This window comes from Lissotriton vulgaris, chromosome 6 (genome assembly GCF_964263255.1).
Source record: "Lissotriton vulgaris chromosome 6, aLisVul1.2, whole genome shotgun sequence".
In the NCBI taxonomy this organism is placed as follows: domain Eukaryota; kingdom Metazoa; phylum Chordata; class Amphibia; order Caudata; family Salamandridae; genus Lissotriton; species Lissotriton vulgaris.
Window position 1 is genome coordinate 544,661,758 of NC_141694.1, and position 23,178 is coordinate 544,684,935.

General features: G+C 42.4%; 1 protein-coding gene across 1 annotated transcript in view; it reads left to right on the forward strand.

The window, feature by feature from the left end:
• Positions 1-23,178, forward strand: part of BCKDHB (branched chain keto acid dehydrogenase E1 subunit beta) — a 995,115-nt gene that overhangs the window by 340,665 nt on the left and 631,272 nt on the right. The window contains exon 7 of the mRNA XM_086926548.1: positions 3,270-3,367. Coding sequence (XP_086782674.1) covers positions 3,270-3,367 — 98 coding nt within the window. The remainder of the gene's footprint in view (positions 1-3,269; positions 3,368-23,178) is intronic.

Consider the following 23,178-nt stretch of genomic DNA (forward strand, 5'->3'; position numbering starts at 1 on the left):
GGTTGTTTAACAAGCAGAAAGAAAGAACGAGTAGTGGGAAACAACACTTGGGTAGGAAGCAGTACAGGGTGTGTGTGATCACTTTCGCGGCCGCTATGATGTTCTCAGTGGCCGCGTGGCTCACTGAGAACATCAAAGCAGCCGCGAAAATGATCACGCAGGCTGACAAATGGTGCATGCGCCCGGCACACATGCACTGTACCCGACCCGCCTGCATCCTTTGGGAGCATTTTCAAAAGCCCCTTACTGAATTCTCGCAAAGCATCGCTTACGCGATAGCTAGGCAAGACCTAAAGATGGTATGCAGGATGCTGTTAATTCACCCGTGCCTGTGCCTAAAACAGGTACTAGGACGCACGTGCCAAACAAGAATGCATTTACATATTGATTAACAACAAAAAAAAAAGGATAAAGAACTTGGTGCAACACATTTTCTTCTAGTGTAAAATTTACATTGCTATTGGGGTTTTTGCAAAATTATAGCAAAACAGAAATCTGTTCCTTTAAAATATCTGGGTCCCACTAGCAAGTTGAATATTTTTCTATGCGCACCACAAAAATGCTAGTTGGAAGCCTTTCACCTCGGTCCGAGTCTTTCTTTTCACAGAACAGAAGTAAAAAAATTAATTTAAAAAAATTGGCAAATCTAACGGGCCTGGTATTCGCAGACAGCCACTAGGCCTCATGGCATTGTCAATGTTTAAAAAAAAAGTTTTTGTAAAAGGTTTATCATTCAAAGACTGCCAACCATGCACATACTAGCTGACATCTTTGAATGATTTTGTAATCATGTTTAGCACAAACATATAAAGATACCCGCTCTTGTGTAACCTTGCACAGACATGGATGCCCATCTTGGCAGAGGTACAAAGCACATTCAAAGATGGCCAGCATGCACAGACGAGCCATTCTGGAATGAATTAAAAAGCTCATTTCAGTGCAAAGTGGTTGCAAGCACTGTATGTGGGACTTGATTCTCTCAAGCGGCATCAAGTGTTCGGTGCAGTTACTGGGGAGAGGTCAAGCCCATGTAAACTGAAACATATAAAAACAAAAAAAGTTTTATTTAAAAAAAAATTACACAGCAGTCCCTACCATGAAAAAAGCCTAATTTCTCAATGGGATACCGATAGATGTCTTAATGACTATAATTCGTGCTCTCGCATTGCACTGCTAATTACTTCCCATATTACAACACTCGTGACATCATTGATAACCCCATTAACATCTGAAATTACATCTTTAATGATAAGACCATGCATGAAAAGTGCAAAAGTTATAGTTCTATCAGGACTCAAGTTATAATTACTAAAGTACACAACTTTGCCCTTCCTGGGTGGAAGAAAAGAGAAATGCTCCTCTCACTTTGGCGGGAGCAAATGAGAAATGCTACTCTCACTTGGGCGGAAGCAAAATTAAAGCGCTGGCTTCCGGCAGCACCACAGTGGGTGCTGGGAGGGTGTTGCCGGCCTTTAAAGCCAATGTTAAAGCTACGGTATTTTTCACTCCCAATATAGCCGTCTGCAATCATTGCGTTTTGGTACTGCCAGAATTCATGGAGGCCTATGAAAACACTTTACCTTAAGCATTGGGCAGGATCTGGTGTTTGGCTGGATATTCAGCTGTAATGGTCTGCCACACCAACTTACTCAAACCAGTTGCTCTTGCAGCGTCCGACTGGGGCAAAAATATTTCTGAGGATCAAATTAAAAGTAGACTTCATTAAGAATCAGAGCAATTTCAAACATGTAAAGAGAAACTACATGAGTATTTTGCAAGTTAGGGGAGAATGCATGTGTTTGTGCTTGCCGCAGACAATGTTTCTGGTAATATTGGAGAATCAATAAAAATAAGCCAACTGCATATAAACCAGACAGCCAAGCCCAAAGAAAGAGCCCATACACTGATCTGTGAGCCCAGCCCACCGTGCACTGCAGTCTGACCATGTTCTATAGCAGAAGGCCGAACACTGCAGTGGTAACCCCAAAACCAAGCATAAAGCTGTGCTACTGCCACTCAAATGTCAATATTGCCGCAGTAATGCATCCAATAGGAACTGTGGCAGATGCATACATGCTCTTACCTGGAGCAGAGGCCTGCTTCGATGCTGCTTTCTACATGATACTTTTTTTATCCACATATTTTTGTGGATTTTTATCCCAAGAGTAAACTTGTGACACACATTTGGCTCATCCATGAAAATTACTTTTTGCGATTTCAAGGCATTGGCGTACAGTTCATACAACACATCATTGTAGTGCAGCAGTGACATTGACACCCCTGCCCCTAAGCCGTATTCCACATGATACTTAACAATGAATGTGGCAGCTGTATGCTCATCGCTTTGTTGGAACGTGCAGTGTTTCTGCAAATCAGGTTTGCTTCTCACCGCCAGCTCGCTACTGTTTACAGGCTTCTCAGTTACCACAGGAATGCACGCAGATTTAAACAACAAAGTGTCTACCCTTCAGATGCAATGTGTCTCACTCTAGCAAAGGGGGTAAAGTAGTTGCTAAGAATGTCTCCTTCCTGCCCCGCTAATTGTTTCCTGGGGTTATGCATAGGACACGACACTGCCATGTTGGCAGTCTTGCAGTGGAGGTGTGCGAGAGGGAGTCTACATCCCTGGGAGTTTGGTGCTCCATACATACTATTCCAGTGGACCCACCTACTTCTCATGACTAGAAGAATCTGGACATGACCACGATCCGCAAAGACAACTTTATAAATGTCAGGCAATTGTGGAGCTTGCTCAGTCTGTACATCCAAAGTGTGGTGTTTTGTCAAGGCCCAATATGAGAGAACAGCAGGCGAGAAAGAGTGAATAAAACATGTGTGATTGGAACAGTTTTGAATTTGTCACCAAGATGCTTCTGGGTTAAACATGCTCCTGAATCAGTTTTGAGCAATGATAGATCAGGACTGACTTTCAATTGTGGATTCATGATTTCTCCTTGGTAGACCACTTATGGTACAGAATTTGGAGCATTGTTTGCAATTGGTTTTGCTTTAAAATGTACACAAAACAATACTTGTGGTGCCCCAGACACTGTTGTTTGCGACCAGAGAGCCATGGCAGAACCTTCCAGCAATGTTGAGAATATCAACATGGGGGTAATGAGGTTAAGTTGTCAAGGTATGTGATGCGTTTGTTTTTCGCAGTGCTCTATTTTGTATTGTTCTTTTGACTGAAAATGTCAATAAAAAGATTTGGAGAAATAAGAATCTACTCAAAACAGCTTGTAAACACAATCTTTTACATTTTTCAGTGGAGCAGGTTCCAGTGGAGCCCTTCTACATTCCATTATCTGAAGCTGAAGTGGTGCAGGAGGGAAGTGATGTGACAGTTGTTGCATGGGGTACACAGGTCAGTAGTGAAATAAATCTTTTTATGTGGAAATAAGAATTTGCATGTCAAAAATAGATTATCGGGTCTGGAATATACCTGACAATTACTAATACTGGTTTTTAAATTAATGATGCGCAATAACTTGTTCTCAAACTTTTCACTTTTAAGACCCGCTGTTTCACGAACTATTAATCATTACCGTTTCTGCCTAACATCCTTCAGCTACTCTCTGACCACATCTTTAATCTTTCAAAGCAGAAACTTGGATATATATTGAGTCAAGTAATAGGGAAGTGCCCCCTCCGTCATGTAATCTAAGGTAGATCAAAACATTAGCTACCTTGGTACTGGACCACCACTTTACACTCCAGAAGATGGGCACACCATGGTTGTAATGGGTATGCAGATATGAAGTGAAAGAATACCCGTCCACTCACCCTTCACTAACCAATTTTAGCTTTTCCTATTAGCCACAGCTAACCCATTCTTGAACGTTACTATTCTAGGTCGCGGATAACACATTCCAATCCTGAAGAAGGGAAATATTGATAGCCTCATCACTCCTATGACTAGAAGAGAATTAGCAGCACTCTCTGCCATGTTAGATCCCTGTTTGTCCCCTATCACATTATAATGTTCTAGAAAGACGTGTAGTGTCACAGGTCCCAAACTTAAAGAAATGATTCTATGCTATTGTTGGTTGTTGGTCATATAAGGCATCCTTACAGTTCTTGTCGCAATATAGGAGTCTCCACCTTTGAATATACAGATAAGGGTGTATGCACCCGTTTATAAGGGCGTATGCGCCTTCGGCCCCACCAGTCATTACAATCACATTATTTACAGGCTGAACATATGCAAGACTAACTCACGTATTGCCCAGCCCCTTTCAGAAGGACATGGTGTGAAAGAGTGATCAGCATTTCTAAAGACTACTGAAGCGTGGTTTAAACGACATATAAGGCTGCAAATTAAAGCTCTCTCTCGTGCCTCATACATTTAGAATCCAAGCATTATAAAATTCAAGGCAGGGCATGTATTTGTTGAAAAACTGTCCTTTTGAAATACACCAAGCAAGTGTACACCTAGTTTAAAAATGTCACTTTGACTCATTCATAAAGTCAGCTACTCAATACGTGGAAAATATGCATGTGATTTACAGCAGTAAAAATAACTTAAACGTTTTTGATATTTCTTTTATGCATGTCTATTCTTTTTTTTATTTTAGAATTCAATGAGTCAGGAGTCCTCTTTATGGTCTACATTGGGATTATATATTAAAATATGCACAGTGAATCACATGTTTATATATATATATACATATAAAACAAATTTCTATGTTTTTACATCACCCACCCATGACTATTCTGGAGGACGAGATAACGTTGGCAATACCCTTCTTATGAAGATGTGACCTAGATGGACATTTAAAGTGCTGATTTTTCCCGTTCATACTTTTACCAGGGCTTGGTCCCTGCTTTCAAGGTTCAAGGGATGACCGGTGTCAAGCACTGGTTGACTGACATTACACTAAATTAATAAATTGCTTAGTTATTGGCCTTAAGTTAGAGTCAGTTATTTCATCCGAGGATCTTTTCCATGCACCATCATGCATGTATTTGTAGAGCCGTCTTCGAGGGCACACTCATCTTCTCGCCTCTGCATGAAACTGCTCATATGACCTGGGCTCATCCATAATTCGGTAGACCTGGCTCCTATTGATTTGAGGTGTCATACTCCTACTGTCACCAGTGCCCTTCACATTACCCCAAGGATTTCACGCCGCACACTGAAGTGCTTTATGCCTCCACTATCTAATGTCGGTATTGCGGATCAGGAACAAAATCAGATTTTTATGTAGATTTATGTATCTAAATGTAGCTGGTCGATAAAAGCATTGCTTTGGTCTCATGAATCACATTTGAGCACTCCCTGACTTACGGACACCAACCATTGACGTTTTATCTCAGGCTCTAGATTTCCATAACGTTGCCCCTATCAGCAGTGCTAGAAGGTTAAGCTCTCTTACGACATCTTGCAGATATGGATATATTGCATGTAATGATTTGGGGGCATACAGGGGAAAACTCCTACTGAGCTGAAGATCCCTAAAGCTGTATGTTAGTCAGTCTCTCCACAACGCCCTCTTAGATTTTCTGGATTGCATCAATGTCTTGAAAGTATTGAACAGCGATACATTGCGTAAACTGAAATCCTATGCCTAGGCCCCTACCACAGTCTAAACCCTCTCACCCACTTCCCTGGTATGGCTTCATGCCACTCAGTCACTCCATTACACCAAAGTGCTACAAACCTAGCAGTGCATTTGGAAAGTGGCATGAGTTCCCAGGTTTACACCATCACGAGCAGGGCATTCTTTCCGCTGGCACCTTTCCTTTGCAACCAGTTGTACATATGTCTAACCATCACATGACAGCAGTAGATAACCTTGTCAACACTAATGTGACTACACCAGTGCACTATATAAAGTGCATGCTTAGCTCCTTAAGAAGCAACTCATTATAGCCAAGAACCTTGTTTACGGCTTAAAAAGGGGGTACCAGTAGCCCCAAATCCAAATAGTCTCAAATGGCTTCCAGTTAAAGCGAGAACGTACCTCGAAATATGACCCCTTACCTTCAAATACCTGGTTGGTTCAGCCCCTGCCACTAAGGTGAAAAAATCACGTTTACTCCTAACAGGTAATCCTGATCTGCCAATCTTCTTGCTCTTCGTACATTGTCAGTAGGGGCCTGATGTTTATTCAAGCCCATAGATGGACTTTGAAATCTTCATCAGTCTTCATCATATCCTCATCACATTTAGAGAGAGCCCCATAAAACCTATTAACTTAGATGAACTGTGGTAGCATATTGGGAAGATATAGCAAACTGAAAAAGACTGTAAGCAAAGTCAGGGGCAGGCCCGGACTGACAATGCCGGGCACCAGGCAATCCCCCGGTCGGCTGCCAGGGGTGGGGGCCGGTTTTTGGGACGGGGGCCGGTTTTGTCGCTGGGTGTGGATGGGGCCGATTTTTTGGACACTCGGTACAGTAGTAGTCACTTACTACTGTACTCTGCTGCCTCTGCTGCCTCTGCTGCGTGCCTGCCTCTCTCCTCGGTCCGTGTGAAAAAAACACAATTTCGTTAATCTAATCTGAGAGCAGCAGTGCCATTTTAGGGGATGGGTTGCGTGTGCGCAGATGTCTCCACCTCCGCGCTGCCTGCTCTTAGTTTCAGTTCACCCACTTTAGGGCTGGGGCCGGGGGTTGGGGCAGGGGCGGGCGCGGCTGTTGGAGGTGACACATGCGCATTGGGGCTCGCGCAGGACCGTGACGAGAGGCCTTCTCTCACCGCACCATAATTTAATTATTTCTAGCCCCCCCTAGCCCTGCCTGTCCCAGTGTCCCTGCTGCTGAATGTCTGCCAGTGCCGCCCGCCGCCAGGTGAGTGTGGTTTACATTTTTTCAAACAGAAAATCCCTCCTATGTACTCACCGAATGCCGGTCCATTCTTCATATTCCAAGCCCCAGGACGCTGATTGTCTGCTTTCGTAACCATTGTAGAAGCTGTAAGCTGTTCGCTCCTCGAAAGTTGTACCGACTTTTTACCAGTTTCCATCGAGTTTGGGTCAGGAGTCGATTCTTTTAAGTAATTGGAACGTGGCTGCGGGGCTTGTGAAACAAATGATTGCATGGCCCTGTAAATATCTTAGTGATCATGAAAGTACGCATCATGCTTTGAGACCACTTTCATGAACACTGATATATTTTAAAAAGTCACCCAATATCAGGCCCTGCGCTGTCTCAAAGCATGATGCGCTTTCACAATCCCAAAATATATTTAAAAGGCCACACAATCTGCATTGCACCGCGTTTTACTTGCAGAGCACGTCTGTCTTTTTTTCTTTAAAAAAAGCGTTCTACTTGTGGTGTGATTTACGAGTTGGCAACCGTTGTTCCACTCACTGCTCCTGGAGAGATAAAGATCACTGCAAATGTTTATGAAAAGGCTGTTGTGTTATGTAAGGCGTTCTGATACCCTGCATTGGGATGAGTTGAGGGACTTTCCTTCCCAATGCAGGATGTCAGAGCACTTTACATCACAAGTACAGAAATTTTTTAAATACCACTATTTTGCTTTTTCTTTTATAGCACTTTACCATTTCTGTAGTGCTAAAGCGCTATAAAAGAAATACAACAAAATAGTGATATTTAAATTATAATTTGTGTAAATACTAGGGAGACCAACAAATCTGACATTCTGACATTCGCTGGAAGAGAAGACTGAATAAACAAGGAAAATGCCATCACGGAGGCCTCTTGGAAATACTGGGTCGCACTTAATCCATCAGTGGGAGTTATCTTTACATCATCGAAGCTTTGAACCGTGATTCACAGAGTACTGTTTTTGTTAATATTAAGGTCAACATTTGAACGAAATTTGGTTGATAAATATTTCCTATTGCCAATAATCATTATTTTTCATCATATTTATTCAGTATTTTAGTGTCTACAATTGTTATTCAAGGAATGTTATGCTAATATCCTATCATCACAGCACGTTTGATTCATTATTGGGTATGATGTGAAGGGTGTGTCTGAATGATTTTTCCTTTTTCATGATTTGGATTGGTCTTTTTGTATGTTTTGTATATCCTTTAGAGTCACATGTTTAATTTAAACTGCATAGTTTGAATGAAGTAGTGTCACTTGCAGTGTTAGAAATTGGTAATCAATGACCAGTTTATTTTGTGCACCATTGAGTTGGTTCAACGGTTATCAAATTAAGCTGTCACAATTGGTTTATGCACATGGGTCGGTTTAACATGGGGTTACATTTTATTCTGTTCACAGCGTAAAAGCACGTAAATTCCAGTGTTGAATTTCTTTCATTGAGTTTCTTTTTAAAACATCTTATGGGTTTTAAGACGGGCAGAGACTTTGAAAGCGTAATTAGTTGAAGTATGTTCTGGTGTTGTTTTCAATATATTCACTTTAAGGAAACCTTACTTTACTTCTATGATCTCCCAAACAACTCTTTCTGAATCCACCCATTATTTATCCCAAACCTAATTTTACTACTGTGATTTCCCTAATCCCTTTCTAGAGACTCGTCCCACCTCCATCTTTCCTTTTACACCTCCGAATCCTCATCTCACGGCTTTGATCTCCTAAATAACACTTTATAGACCCTTCCCTCTTCCATCCCTCCATTATCCTAGTCAATCCAACTAACAGACTCACATGTCCACCACTCAAATGAACATATATTTACCGATTTTCTTATACTAACCCACCACTAATCCTTTTTAGGTTCAGGAGTAGCGTGCTACTCGCCGAAAAGTGCTTTGACGCCTCATCAGGGATATGGATAGATATAGATATAGATATCCTTTGTTTCCCCTCCATTTCATCTAGGTGTGAGGCTCCCAGCCAGGATACTCCAATAACAAGAGGCCTTATGGTCCCTTGACTTCAATTTTTGTTATGGGCAACAGTTGTGCGCTGCTTCATGGCTTCTGTCACCCCATTAAAAGGCTATTTAAAACAAAATACATAGCGGTATATGGATTCTTCACATTGTTTTTCATCATGAGTTTCCTAAGAGGATTTGCTTTTCCAGATGATGTGAATAGGTATTTTATTTTATGCAGCATATGATTTGTACTATGCATACTGTGAACTGAGATGCTTTCAGGTGTCTTGAAAAGAAGTTGTGGGTGCATTTTTATGGCAGGACTTGGTTGAGAGCTCTGGAGTTGAGGCAGAATGCAGCGCTAGTTTCGTACAGTGCCTGTCAATGGGTCCTAGAGGTGTCAAGACTACATGCACCTCCAAACTTTGGCCTCTCCACATACCACAGAGAGTGACTTGTGAAACCAATAACATCAGCTCTATCCATGTGAATCAGCACTATTAGGCAGTTTCTGTGATGTACCAGAATTAATGCAGAGAGAGGGGTTTGGGTCGGCTCACTTCAATCAGTGCTTTTTGTGGGGCGTTCATGGCTTGCCATTTCTTGGAAGGACTGTCCCATCAAGACCATGGCATGCATATCTAAATTGCAAATCTGTCTTAAGACCCCTCATATGGTGCTGTATGTGTGAAAATGCACTTTCTTTTCACGTTAAGTAAAAGCTTGGAGTAGTATTTGCCCTGATAATTTGTTGCTGCACTCGCCTGCATGGTCGGATAGTTGGCGCACATAGCCTTGGCTGCGGCGCACAGAGACCATACACTGCCGCACACAGAGGAAAGAAATTAGAGGCAACATTGGTCAGGACCGTTCTACAGTTTCAGCGAGATTCTTCCGCTCTTTAGGTAAGTACCAAAGCCCCGCTGGTTGCATTGTCAGCTCCCCCTTTCTCTGCGGGCAGTAAGTGCTTCCCACAGTGCGCTGGTGCTTCCCCTGGGCATTCTGTGTCTCCTCTGGGATGCTGAGCCCTGTGGGTCAGTAAGTGCATCCCACAGTGCACTGGTGCTTCCCCTGAGTATTCAGTGTCTCCTCTGGGATGCAAGTTAATGCCGAAATAGTTTGCTTCAATGTTACAGGGGAGGAAAGAAGTAATACCTTTCCAGGAGGGGTATCTTTGTCATGATGAAACCAATTGCTATTGGACACTTCTCCAAGTAGCCGGCCGGTATCTCGAAAGTGCACCCGAAAAGAACCCCAAACGTGTCCAACTTTCTTTTGAAAGGTTGAAGAGCTAAAATCCTAAACGTGTCTCCGAGTGCCACTGTTGCCACACACGCTATACAAATAAATGCACTGAGCTAGGCTGCCTGAGGAGTTATTTCTTAATGAGCGCGATAGAAAGCAACTGTTTATTTGTGCATGGCCCCTAGTTTCTGGATTTAAATACATCTTAAATGAGGCTGTTTTAAGTAGGTGCCTCTATAATCAAGATCAAATTAGCCTTAAGTTACATAACATAACCGTTTCCCCATAACTGGGACTCGATGATCAAATAAAACCTTTTATTACAGGGCTATTTCTTAAGGATCGCGTGTACTCTGTATAGCACTTTGCTCTCTCCTGAATGAGGAAATGTAAATGTATTTACATAATAAAGCCAATGCTTATTTCATCGAATAATATTCCGCATAATTTGAGATTCCATGCAGCATAAATAATTCAAACTCTCCTAGTAATCTTCAAGGCGCTCTAGATAGCAACTCATTTCACTTGCTGTGCACTCAGTAGCTAGTTAAACAAATGTATTGTTTCTAAACTTAGAATAACAACACAGAAGCAAGAGCGACTGGAATAAAACACAATATTTGAATTGTTTCAGACTACTGGTGCTGCACAGCAGTATCTAAAGAGGTGGGGGGAGGGACCGCATCGCGCACTTCTATACGATGCATCTTTGTATGCAGTTCTACATGTTGAAGCAGCACAATGATTGATTCAACAAGATAGTCCGTGATCTGCCCCGAAACAGTGGCTTCTGTTTCCGCACTGTTGTTTATCTCATCAGTACTGCTACCTCGCTCAGGTCGGCAGTCAAATATGTAATCAAACAAATACGCGAAATCTATAGCAATTTTACACGGACTCACTCCATTTTGCCTGCCACTACAAAATGGTATAAAGAAACCATCATGCTGCAGTAAGGAGAGCCTGAGGCCAGACCACATCCATCACTTAAGAGGCATTGATTGGTACAGGTACCGTACAGTAGCAGAAAACACACAGCCTCGTAGAAATAACACCAGCCTTCCGCGTTGTAGTTTCTACCTAACTTTTCAAAACGTTCCCATTACAGTTTGCATTGCATTGCCTGCTCAAAAAACTCGTTGCTATCTCTGAATAATTGTAATACTGATCTGTTGAGAATGGGACCAGATTTACAGTACCACACTAAATGCCCCTCACTGCGACCCCCCTACACATGAGATCACTGAATTGTACTGATAAAGCAGGAGATAATTGTATGTTATGGTTACAAGGCCAGTGTCGTATCTAAAACCCAGTGACGCCATTGAAGCCAGGAAATGCTGGGGAGAAGGGAAAGGAAAGGGGTGAATAATGAAAATTTGGGAGGAGAAAGTAGGGGGAGATAACAAGAAAGACGTCCTGTTCACTCATAAGCTTGATAAAGGATCCATTTGACCCTTTAGGAGCAGGTCCCTGTACCCCATTGTACAGTAACCCAGGTCTGTGAGGTGAAGCACTCGTAGGTAATCCTGGCAAGAGAGTTCTCAAAATGCATTTGTGAGAAAATTCACGCATGGGCCCTACTGCTTCTCAAACTGTTGCAGCTGGTGGTTTTCTGTAGCTGAGATCTTCTCCATGATCAGGGTGTGGTACAGCTTGTGAAGCCAGTCAATATCTTCTGGCATGTAGCCCATAACCCATCGTTCACTGTTTGCATGTGAATTACAGATGCGCACGTTGTAGGTGTTGAAACAGCTGGGCGGAAAAGGAGAAGCTACAGAAAAAGTCCCAGCGCCATTAGCACATGTAAAATGTTTTTTAGATACATATTGTTGTTACTGACTGCTGAGACATGGTTAGATAAGTCCCTGTCAGCCTCAGATTCCTCTAAATTAAAATCTGATTTCTTCTGCTCTATTGCTTCAAAAAAGGCCATTTTTGTTGGCTCTTAGGGCTCAGTGCACTTTACTACCACTAACCAGTGCTAAAGTGCTGCACTCTTTCCTTTCAAACATGGTAAAATTGTCTTACACCGAATTGGCAATTTTAAATTACTTGTAAGTCCCCAGAAATGTGGATCTACATGTACACAAGGACTTTACATTAAATGCTGCTAGTGGGTCTGCAACACTTATTGTGCCACCCACTTAAGTAGGCTATTTAAAGATGTGTCATGTCAAGGCCAGGGCCTTTGTGTTAATTTTTCATACTTTCTGGCCAGGTGCCATTTGAGACATTTCCATGCCTTCTGTCAGCCTGGGTGCTTATGTGCGACGTTTCCATGCTTTCTGGCCTGGGTGCTCAATTATGTGTGCTATTTCCATAGTTGCTGGCCTCAGTGACCTGCAGCAGGAGGCTCATGTGTGACATTTCCATTCTTACAGCCTGGGTGCTTATATGTGACGTTTGCATACTTACTGGCCTGGTGGTGTGACCAGGCCTGGGTCAGTGCCTTGGTGCTTATGTGCGACATTTACACAGTTTCTGGACTCAAGTCAGTGGCCTGTGTGCTCGTGTGTGACATCACATCAGTGCTTAATTTGTGACAACATGAGTGACAATTTACTATGCTTTAAAAGTTAATACAATCTTATATGTAATGAAAAATGTGTTGAAAAGTGCTTTGTTTTGGCCTTTGAGTCTCAAATTCTCTTGGGGGGGGACAAGTTCAACACCCCAAACTCCCCCTAGTAGTAGCTTTGTTTTCTCTGATTCATTACTTGTGTTTTTGGTGCTCTCTGAAAGAATGTCTATGGGTACATATGACTGGGTGGCTAACCTGGTGCTCTTTAAGGTCATCATCTACTATTTACTGTGCTTTGAAAGTTGATACAATTGAATATGTAATGAAAAATGTGCTGTAAAATTCACCCTTTTGGTTTGTCATTTTCCGAAATAGCGGTCCAGCTCGCTCGCTGCGCTCGCTCGCTACGCGCCGGGTGGGGGCTGGTCTGGAGAAATTTGCCAGGGCTGCTTTCAGTTCCCAGTCCGGCCCTGGTCAGGGGTGTTAGTAATGGTGCTAATTTATCACAGTAATGCATTTGGTGATTAGAGTGTGTTAGTTGCAGTACCACATTAACTGCACTTGACTTTCATGAGCAGAGGTGCGGCAAGCAATCACTATTTTATGATGGTTTATCTTACCCCCAAAAATATTGCATAAACCTTAAGGCCATTTTTTATATCAAATCATGCTTTTGGTACCAGGTTTCAGTCTGCAAATGTCCTACAATTTGATCTGGTGGGGCCGACTGGCACTCATTTTTTAGGACCGGCACTTACTTTTCCTCATCTGATATTTCCTGAAAACAAGAAAAGGAAAAACAAAGGGGAAGGAAAGAGAACAATGGAAACCCCGTCACAAAGGGACGATGCTGGAATGTAAAAGAGTTAGATAAAGTGGCAGGCAGTGTCTGGAAGAATATTAAAGAGGATGCTGAGTTGAATTAAAAACGGTGCCAGCATTTAGTGCACCAACACCTACTAGCACCAGCTGCGGCCTTCTAAGCAGGGCTTCGAGCACCAGCTCTCAATCTTTTACAAATGAAGCACTACCCACAACCCTTTTCTACACCGTGCCAACACCAACTCCTCCCGCACATAAACCACCAGTACTAATGAAGACTATTGTAATCCCTCCCTTATGTTTAGTACTTACGATTAAAGCATTAGGCAGCCATTGTTGTGTATCTAGTCATAGGCAAGGTCCTACAATGGGTGTGATAGAACAGCTAAAGTTGCCTGTACATTTGCATAACATTCCTGATCTACGCTAGTTGTGTTTTGATCACAAACAGGGGATGTAATTCACTTTAGTTAATGTTATGAACAATATCAGATTACTTTGGGTGAAAACTATCTTGGTGGTCCTGGTCTTGCTGGACCTCTCTATGGTGCTTAACACAATCTAGCTTAGTCCTCTGTCTCAGACTTTTCATTGCAGACTAAATGTAGCAGCATTGGACCAAGCGTGACTTTAGAACCATTTATATTGCCCAGAGATGTCCTGAATAATAGGCAGATTGGGGTTTCTTTCTTTTACTCTTCTCCTTTAAAACCTAATTAAACCCTTCTTTGAGTTCCTCACCATGTAGCTGGCAATTGGCCCCGGCGTATGTTGATGACACTCCGGCATTAGAGAACTGAACAATCTTTCAGAGCAATACAATGTGTTCATAGAGTGCATCCATTGAATGCAGAGAAGGTTGCAGAGCTTACTGGTGCACAAGACTAGGATTTATGACCTTTATGAAGAAAATGAGAACACTGAGTCGCCGATGACCCTGATCCATGGATTATGGATTAAGCCATTGACAGTTTTAAGAAAGTGACAGAAGTTAGAAACCTGCTATACTTAATAACTTTTACTGAGCCACTGTTGATACTGACCTCTAGAGACATATGCTGATAGAAAGTCATTGATAACATGGAACAAATGTTTTTGATTCACTGCATATACAGTATCATTAATAACACCGAACAGTTATTTGTTTCTTGGTAATGATTTGTGCTGATATTAATACTGGAAAGAATTGACCCAGTTATCCAAAAATACCCTATCCTGCCTGACCTCTGAAAGCCCTTTTCCGAGTAAAAAGAATCACACCCGTGCTAGTCGTCCTCCTGTCCTCCTTTCCATGGACAGTGGAACCTGGATTTCTCTGGGAGCCCCTTCCTGCAAAGTGATTGCCTGCAGATGCTCTCCCTTCACGTGGAGTGCCAATCACAAAAGGCAATAACCTTTAAAGTGTTTACTAAACATATAGCAAGACTGACCTGTCGACCAACTCTGATCCCAGTCCTTGAGTCAGTTGCCTTTTGTCTTTGCTGATAGCTACCACACAGGTAAAGGCACGTGAGCCAGGAAGCTCATTCTTTCTACCTATTCACACCTGTCTGAGCTGAAGACAATGTGTGATAGCAGCACATTGAGGCTTTACTGCAGAGTCAGCAATTGGCAAACTCGTTTTAGGAGGACTAGTTTGCTGAAGCCAATAAGTTGGCAATATTTGTCGAAAATATTTGTGTGCTATTTATAACAAAATTCTATTTGGTAGAAGAATTTTATCTCAATAGATTAATAAAACACCGTGCAGCTGTTTTTCGTATCTGCTACTAAGAAAAACTTATGAATCTATGACTTTTGAAATCGTGCATACTTACACAGTATGTGGGGGCTGTCACATATTCCTTAAAACATGTCCCCATACATGCCATGTTCACATATGAAGTGGCCACTACTTGCATATTTTACATCTGAACTTTTTGCAGCTGAAACTTGCTCCTCAAATGCACACATACAATTTACTTAATGTGAGATATATTTATTAAATATCAACAACAGGATCAGTTTGGCAATGTAACACCGATTCCTAAGCCAAATTGTGACAAGGCTTTTTTTTTGTCAGCCAGTGTACTGGTGGTGAAAACTCTTGTCGTAGCCCATATAGGTATTTGCGTTTATCTCCATTGGCTCAGTTTATACGCTATTTACCTTAAAGATTTGAAAATTCTAATATGCCATTTAGCATGTTACAACGGCTTATCATGTTTAAGGGAGAGAGCAAATGCACTTAGGGCTGTTTGGCAGCTCAATTCTGCCCAATGTTGCCATCGATCGAGGTCCAAAATTAAAAATAATTCCAGGAGGATTTTCTATAATTGTCGTTCCCAAGGGGGGAGTATTCAAAATCTATTTAAAGTTTGCACCAGCAGAAGTTTCCCTTTAATAGAATAACACACACTTGACAACTATTCACTAGGAGATCATGTGCAAGCTTTTAAAAATTTTTTTTTTAATTCTTTTATATAATAAGAAGTGACTTATAAGCATATTCGGTCTACACTTATGCAGATTCAAACATATATTACTATATTACTTTAGGCATCCGCATGTGCATTTCTTTGACAAATTAGAGGATGCAGCAGTTTTCCAACTGTTGGAATGTTGTGTATGTCGGTGAGGTTTTTACATCTCCTTTATTCTTTTCTGAACTGTAGTAACTGTTATAACAGATTTATTCCTGATCTACTGTGTGCTTTAAGTTGCCAGTGCCTCGCAACAGGAATGCATCCCATTCAATAATCCATTATCTAAATCCATCGCACCCATGCTGACTTAGAGCGACAGCCTCTGCCCATTAATTATGTCAATGAAGTGAGATTCTCTCACTTTCATAGCATTACTTGGTAGTGTTTGGCCAAAATCAGCGCTAGAGCCATATATTTACAAGGCAACTGTATGCATGGAGCAAATTTCATCAGATGATACTTATGTTAGATTCTGGACTGCACTTGGGTTTCGGTTTTGGGTACAGTGCTGCCTGACCCTAGCATGATCTTTTCCAGTTGGCATATTGCCACTTTTGCAGAGTAGCAATGAGTGGTAAGCCGGGGCCCTGAAGAAAGGTCACTAGTCTAGGGTGGAAAGACCCCAAAGGGAAAAGCTCTCCTAAAGTAGATGGAAGGAAACGTTTGGAGAAAGATCACAAGTTGTTGAGAATCAGGATGTTAAACTACCCAGGATTGAGTAGAGAAGAATCCGGAGTCAAGAGACTTGCAAGAGAAACTTGTAGAAGATTCTTGAATCCACTAGAATCCTGTGACTAAACTAGTGGGACAAAAAATAAAGAATAGGTGGTGAGGAATGCGCAAAAAATACTATTAGCTGCATCACACCATCCCTGTAATGCAAAAGGCTTTCAAAATAAAGACACAGAAGGAGAAATCGCAGGAGTTCAGGAGCCATCTTGGATTGCGAAGAAGCCACAGGACTCGACTACACCAGCCGTCATGGACAGAGAAGCTGATATGGTCCAGGTCCATCTTTTCCTTTAGAACTATGAGAGAGATAAGACTACATGGATGAATTCAGAAGGTAAGTAAATGGTTTACTGAATTAAAGTTTCCCTAACACGTTCACTCTTAAGATGTTCCTTGCAGAGGGTATGGCTTTTAGGGAAAATATTGTGAACTCCGACTGCTTTTATGGTGTTCAGAGTGTTCTTGAGGCACAAAACTTCAGATTTGGGTAAAAAGAGATGAATAATATACTACATTTTCTGAGGTTCAACAGTCATTTGGTGTTAATTGCGCTATGTATTCTATGTGAGGCAAATGTGACGCTACTTTATTGAATACAGATCTGGGTTTATCTCTAGAACTGTTTAACCTTTTGGAGGTCGCTTAGGATAAAAGTTGCTACAGTGCTGTCTCTATTGATCATGGGGACGCACCCCCTCTGCACTATACTAATGTACTTCCAGGATGAGCAGTAACTGTGATTAGCACAAAATATTTGAGTGAGCATAGGTTTTTTTGTGATCCTCCGGTAGAGAATTTTTACCTTACTATATAGAACATTATTATGACAAATGGTGTATATAACTTTTGTTCATTGTCTAAGTTGATACTTTGAAGAAAAATTTCAGTTTTAAGCATTTTGTAAAAACATACCAATGAAACATTCTGATGTAGTGAAGTATTTCTATTTTCAACGAGGTAAAGGCTACAGCAAGCAGGAGAGATGCTAAACCGGATGTATGACGTTACAACGCATACTTTTACAACGCCTACCTTTACAACGCATTTTTTACACCACAACATCCATTACAACGCATACCATTACAACTCATGCCATTACAACAAATTCTTTGAAACTACCTTTACAACGCATTCCACTACAACGCATACTACATTTTCTACGCATACCATTACAACGCATAACATTACATTGCATGTAAGGTAAGTATTGGATAGTGTAGGGGTAAAAATTACTATTCTAACTCCAGGGGGTGCAACAGTAGGGTAAGTGTTGGATAGTGTAGGGGTTAAAATTACTATTCTAACTCCAGGGGGTGCAACAGTAGGGTAAGTGTTGGATAGTGTAGGGGTAAAAATTACTATTCTAACTCCAGGGGGTGCAACAGTAGGGTAAGTGTTGGATAGTGTAAGGGTACTATGTGTTGTAATGCTATGCGTTGTAATGGTATGCGCTGTAATGACTGCGTTTTAATGACATGCGTTGTAGTGGTGTGCGTTGTAGTGTCATGCGTTGTCATGGTTGCGTTGTAAATGCATGCGTTGCAATGGAAGTTGCGTTGTCAAAGTTTCGTTGTAATGGTAGTGCGTTGTAAAAGTTGCGTTGTAAAGGTTGTTTCCCTGCTAAACCATATCAATAGACACTGATTGCTTTGCACAAAGAAAAAGACAAATACTTTCTGACGAAAGGAATCAAAGTAAATCTATGAATTAAGAGTGTAACTGTGTGGTAGGTGAATTATTAGGTCTGTAATGCTTCTATGCTCAAAATATTTTCTTCTGATAGATACTTCTAACCACAGATTCCTCACTCCTAGAATATTCTTCAGGCACCAAACTTGGATTGGGAAGTTTTCATATAAGTGCTCCCATGCACCGCTCGGTGGAGCCCTGCTGCTCCACATTGGCTTTATTTTTCTACAGGAATGACCGCTAGAAGCCACATACAAACATCTCCTTTGTGCCGCAATATCAGTTCCTTTCTTCCCACACCTTCAAACACAGATATGGACCTCCTTTTTTCATCTGTTTGGAATATTTCCCCCAAAATGTTTCCAGTGTGCAATGGAAGAGGTCACCACCTAAAACTACAGAGTTCTGAGCCTCCAGGGATTTATTGAAATCAGATGTTAGTAACAGATCTGCACAAGGTATTCTTTGATGTTTGGTCTCAGGGGACAAATCCAAGTTATGCAATGGTGAGTGCCTTACATCATAAGAAGACACAGACCTTGTGTAAGCCCTGCTTCAGCTCCATGTCAAGTGTGCACGTTCTTGAGGCGGATCACCCTACAGATCTTCTTGGTGGACGAAATCTGCAGGTAAGTTGAAGTGAAAATGGAACGAGAAACATAAGAAAACCCAGCAAGACTCAAATCCATCCCGCCATTCTGTATCAATAGAGAAGTCGCAAGGATGTGAAGATGCCATTCTGTCTCGCTCCCGACCTTAGATGGATGAGCAGATTCAGCAGTTGATCCCGATGTGCCCAGAATTCCCAAGCTATTGGCATGGTTGATGGCTTTAAGGAGAACGTGCTGTGTATTTGTTTACACTCTTTTGGTTCTTTCTGGTGCTCCTTTAGGTCCTAAGGATCTGTAAGGGCCTCCAATTGGGTTACCACTGGTGGATCTGTCATCTGTGCCTCTAGAACCCACCTCCGGTTCCCGCCAAATTCCGATCTTGCTCCAAGGCCTGCGATGGTCCCTTTTCCTTCACTGTCGGTCAGGACATCTCAAGTGCTGGGGGATCTTGTGCCTACTCTGATGCCTGATCCCATCTGAGATTGCTCTTTGATTCCAATCCAGTGGACCCAGTTTCCATACTGTGTGGTTGAGATACTACATTCCCATTACCATCCTCAGAGGCTACATCTTTCTTGTTCAGATTCTGACCAGAATTTGCTGCCACTTGTAGGCGACCACTGTGATGATGGGAGTGATTTACCCTCACCTTATGATGAAGACTGTTTATACTTGTACTTCTAGGAAGCCAGTGGGCTTATTACTTCCCCTGAACAAGGTTAAATTCCCCCATAAGCCTGCCGATGGAAGGATGTGCTTCCTTGTGCTTTGTTAGTCAGACATGCTGCAGAGGTCATGGAACTACAGCTTTCTTCTGTTGCTGTTAAGATCCTCATAGAAGTTTTGGAACCTGGCCCTTCTTCCTCTGAGCCCTTATTTCCATTCAGTGAAGCTGTCACCCATATGGGCACTTGGTCTAAGCCTTTCTCCTGCCCACCGCAGAACAGGCAGGTACCTAGACACTACAAAACGGTGCCTGGTGACCCTGACTTTCTTACACCCTACTGTACACCTGAGAGATTGAAGGTCCATTCTGCTACCTGCAAAGGGAATCCTAAATCATTCCCCAAGCCCCTCCAGATAAGGAGTCAAAAAGGATTGACGCATTGGGCAAACAAATGCTCTTTGGTTAGCCCAGCCTTGAGAACGGTCAGTGAGGTCTGCCTGATAGGCTTTTATGCACATGCACTCTAAGGCAGGGTGATCTTCCTCGCTGTCTTGAAGGAGTTGAAGAAACCCCTGGAACTAAGAACTTTGTCAGTGTGCCAGTCCGAGACAGAAAGTTAGTTGCACTGTGTAGGTATGGAAAAGTCCTCTGCTTGGTAAATGGCTGTGTACCCCTTCCTTGAGAGCCTAATTGTACTGATGTCGGGATCCCTAATGCTGTTTTTTGTTGTCATAGGGAAACACAGATCATGCATGTGTGCCATGACCCAAAATAATATCTTCATAGTGGTGTTCGGCTAATGCCTTCGCCAGGAGTTAAGCAGCATGAGCGCACTGGTGACAGCATACATTGTAGTGATCAGTAGGGGTAAAATGGTCCTTTTTAATCTGTGCCACTGCAGTAAGGCCTACCAGCTCGCTCACCACTTTAAAGTCCTGCTGCTTTGTGCTTAACTGATCCTTGGCCTACACATCAAAAAGATGTGAACTGCTGCACAGTGCAGGGGTAGTGTCAGTGCTTGTTGTATGTGTGCCTGGGAAAGGTACAGTACAGAGATGGAGGAATGCTGTGCAGTGCAGATATGGTGAGTGCATGTCCTGGCTGTGTGTATACCTGCGAGGAGTACATTACGTGAATGGGGTAGTGCAGTGGAGCGCATGCATCGTGAATGTGTGTGCTGGCAGTGTGTGTGTTTGCAAGTGGCACACCCTGGCACAATACAGAGAGGCTGCAGTACTGAGCAGTGCACACAGAGTTAATGTGTATGAAAAATGTATGTCAGCCTGCATGGCGAAGACATGAGGTGGTGGGCAAATCCCCCAGTCAGATGTGTGTATTGTTGCATTTCTGTGAGCTTCATGGGGCACACTGGAATAGGGAGATATAGAGACTACCCCTGTGCACTTCAAAGGGTGCTCTTTGATTAATGGGGGATCACAAGGAAAGGGCCTGGACATATCTCAGAAAGGGGATGGTGCTGATCAGTGAATCCTAAAGAGTCCGGCTGGGAGCCCATGATTAACCTTTTGACTGACATCCAGGTGTTCATTCTAGTTACTCCCAGGGCCTGTATTATTGGGCAGTCCGCTTCAGAGTCTCTCCTGTTGTGACAGAAAGTCTTTCAAGAGGGAGAGGCCAAGGATGTAATTCAAAAGAAGCAGATCCCCAACATTAAACTTGAAAGACCCAGATTCCAAATCACATTTGGTGTCTGGAAATGGACTATAAGAAGGGGAGTTTGAGACCCTAAATATTTGTCATATGCCAAGCAGCCAGACCGGCGGTGTGAGGAGGGGAAGCTCTGCAAGACTTCTGCCTATGACCAGGACTGGCGGCCAAACTAGTCTCCTTGTGGGTGACTAGACATCAGCTAGGGAAACCAAGACCAACTGCTCTGGAGCACTAGCGCCTGCCTGCTTGCCAAGACTAGAGTGCCCTGTTAAGTGGACTCCCATTGTGAGGAGTCTGCTGCTGCACCGATCGGGTCATCGCTTGTTTGCAGGTTCAAGTCTTCAATTCCCTTACGCCAGGAGAGGGCCGCCATGAAGATGGCAATGAGCAGCATGCCATGCGGTGCGAGTTAAGCCTGTACGATGCCGGCTGCAGCGACCACATATGCCGGGACAGACTGCAGTGAAAGACCTTGCTGGATATCAAGGGCCGAAGGCTGTGTGAAACATAGTGGCGACCTTGTATGCCAGGACAACTTTGGTATAGAGGTATTGATCAGTTGTAGGAAATCAGTCTTTTCGGTGTTTTCACCCTAGATTTTTCACATTTTGTTAGATCCTATATTTTTGCTGGCGGGAGGAATCTGTGCACTTTGCCCCTGCTAACCAGTGAGAAAGTGCTTATGCTCCTCCTTTCAACGTGGTAACAGTGAGATATTACTAATTAGCAATTTTTATCTTGCATATAAGTCCCTAGTATATGGCACAAATTGTACCCAGGGCATGAAAGTTAAATGTCACTAGTAGGATGTGGCACCCATAGTGCCGCCCACTACATGACAGTGCATTTTTAGCCTAGATGCTGTAGGTGTAAACTTTCAATTCTACCAAAGTAACGCTTTTGAGAAGCCTAAACCTTCCTTTTAAATATTTAGAAGTCATCCCTAAGTAGGCCTTATTGCCCATAAGGGAGGGTGCATAGTATGTAAAAGTAAGACATGTCAAAGTTTAATGTTAAACTTTTCTTTCAGTGAAAAGGCACCAAAGGCATTTTTAACTGTAGTAAGGCTGGCTGATCCACAGCAAAACACTGGGATGCAATATTAAATATTAATACTGTGTCTTAGGAATGTGACTAGGGTGAAAAAATAATTAAACAAATATTTTTAACAGTTATCAAAAATCCAATTCCATGGTGAAGTCCTATTTTTGCTAAATATAAAAAAAACGTTTAGAAAGTTACTTTTTTCCTGCCTGAAGCCCCTAGCGCCCTGTTTGCATTTCTTCTTCTACTTTTGATATTAAAGTGTCAAATCCTTTTTGAATATCAAATCCTACTAGACAGGTGCTGTTTTTTTTATTTAACTATTAGACACACTTAAGAGGTCTTCCCGGTCACAGGTAAATGATAGCTGACACCAGGGCATGACCCTTCCTTTGTACTCCTAGCCTGGCAGACTCCAATTACAAGGGGGCTCTTTTTGACAAAACAATGTCAAAGCCTACTTGGTAGTTCTGCTAGGTGTGCATATTATACTTTGGGGACACTTCAAATAGGGAAACAAGATGCCTAAAGCATTCTTGGGTGTCCACTGTCTGGGCTCTGAAAACCCTTCTGTTTGTTCTACAAGGCATTTGTCTCTGAATTTATTGAGGGCACCATGGCTGCTTCAAACTGGTGTTGATGTGGGAGGACACTAGGACTATCATAGTACACTCTACACACACACCCCAGCCATTAGAATCCAAGTTTAATTTGGCTGAAGACTTTCTACATCTTGAAAATTGCCAAAGTGGGTAGGAGTTGCCGTGGAACGCTTTGCCCCATTGGTTAGTACGTCCCCAGGGGCCATTCCGATCCACTAGCTCATGCCATTTTGTTTTAGGATTTTTATTTTTTTGCATTTCAACTTTATTACTCTTTTAGTACAGCATAAATACTTTACACATTGCCTCTAAGTTAAGCCTCTGTTCCACAGCCATAAG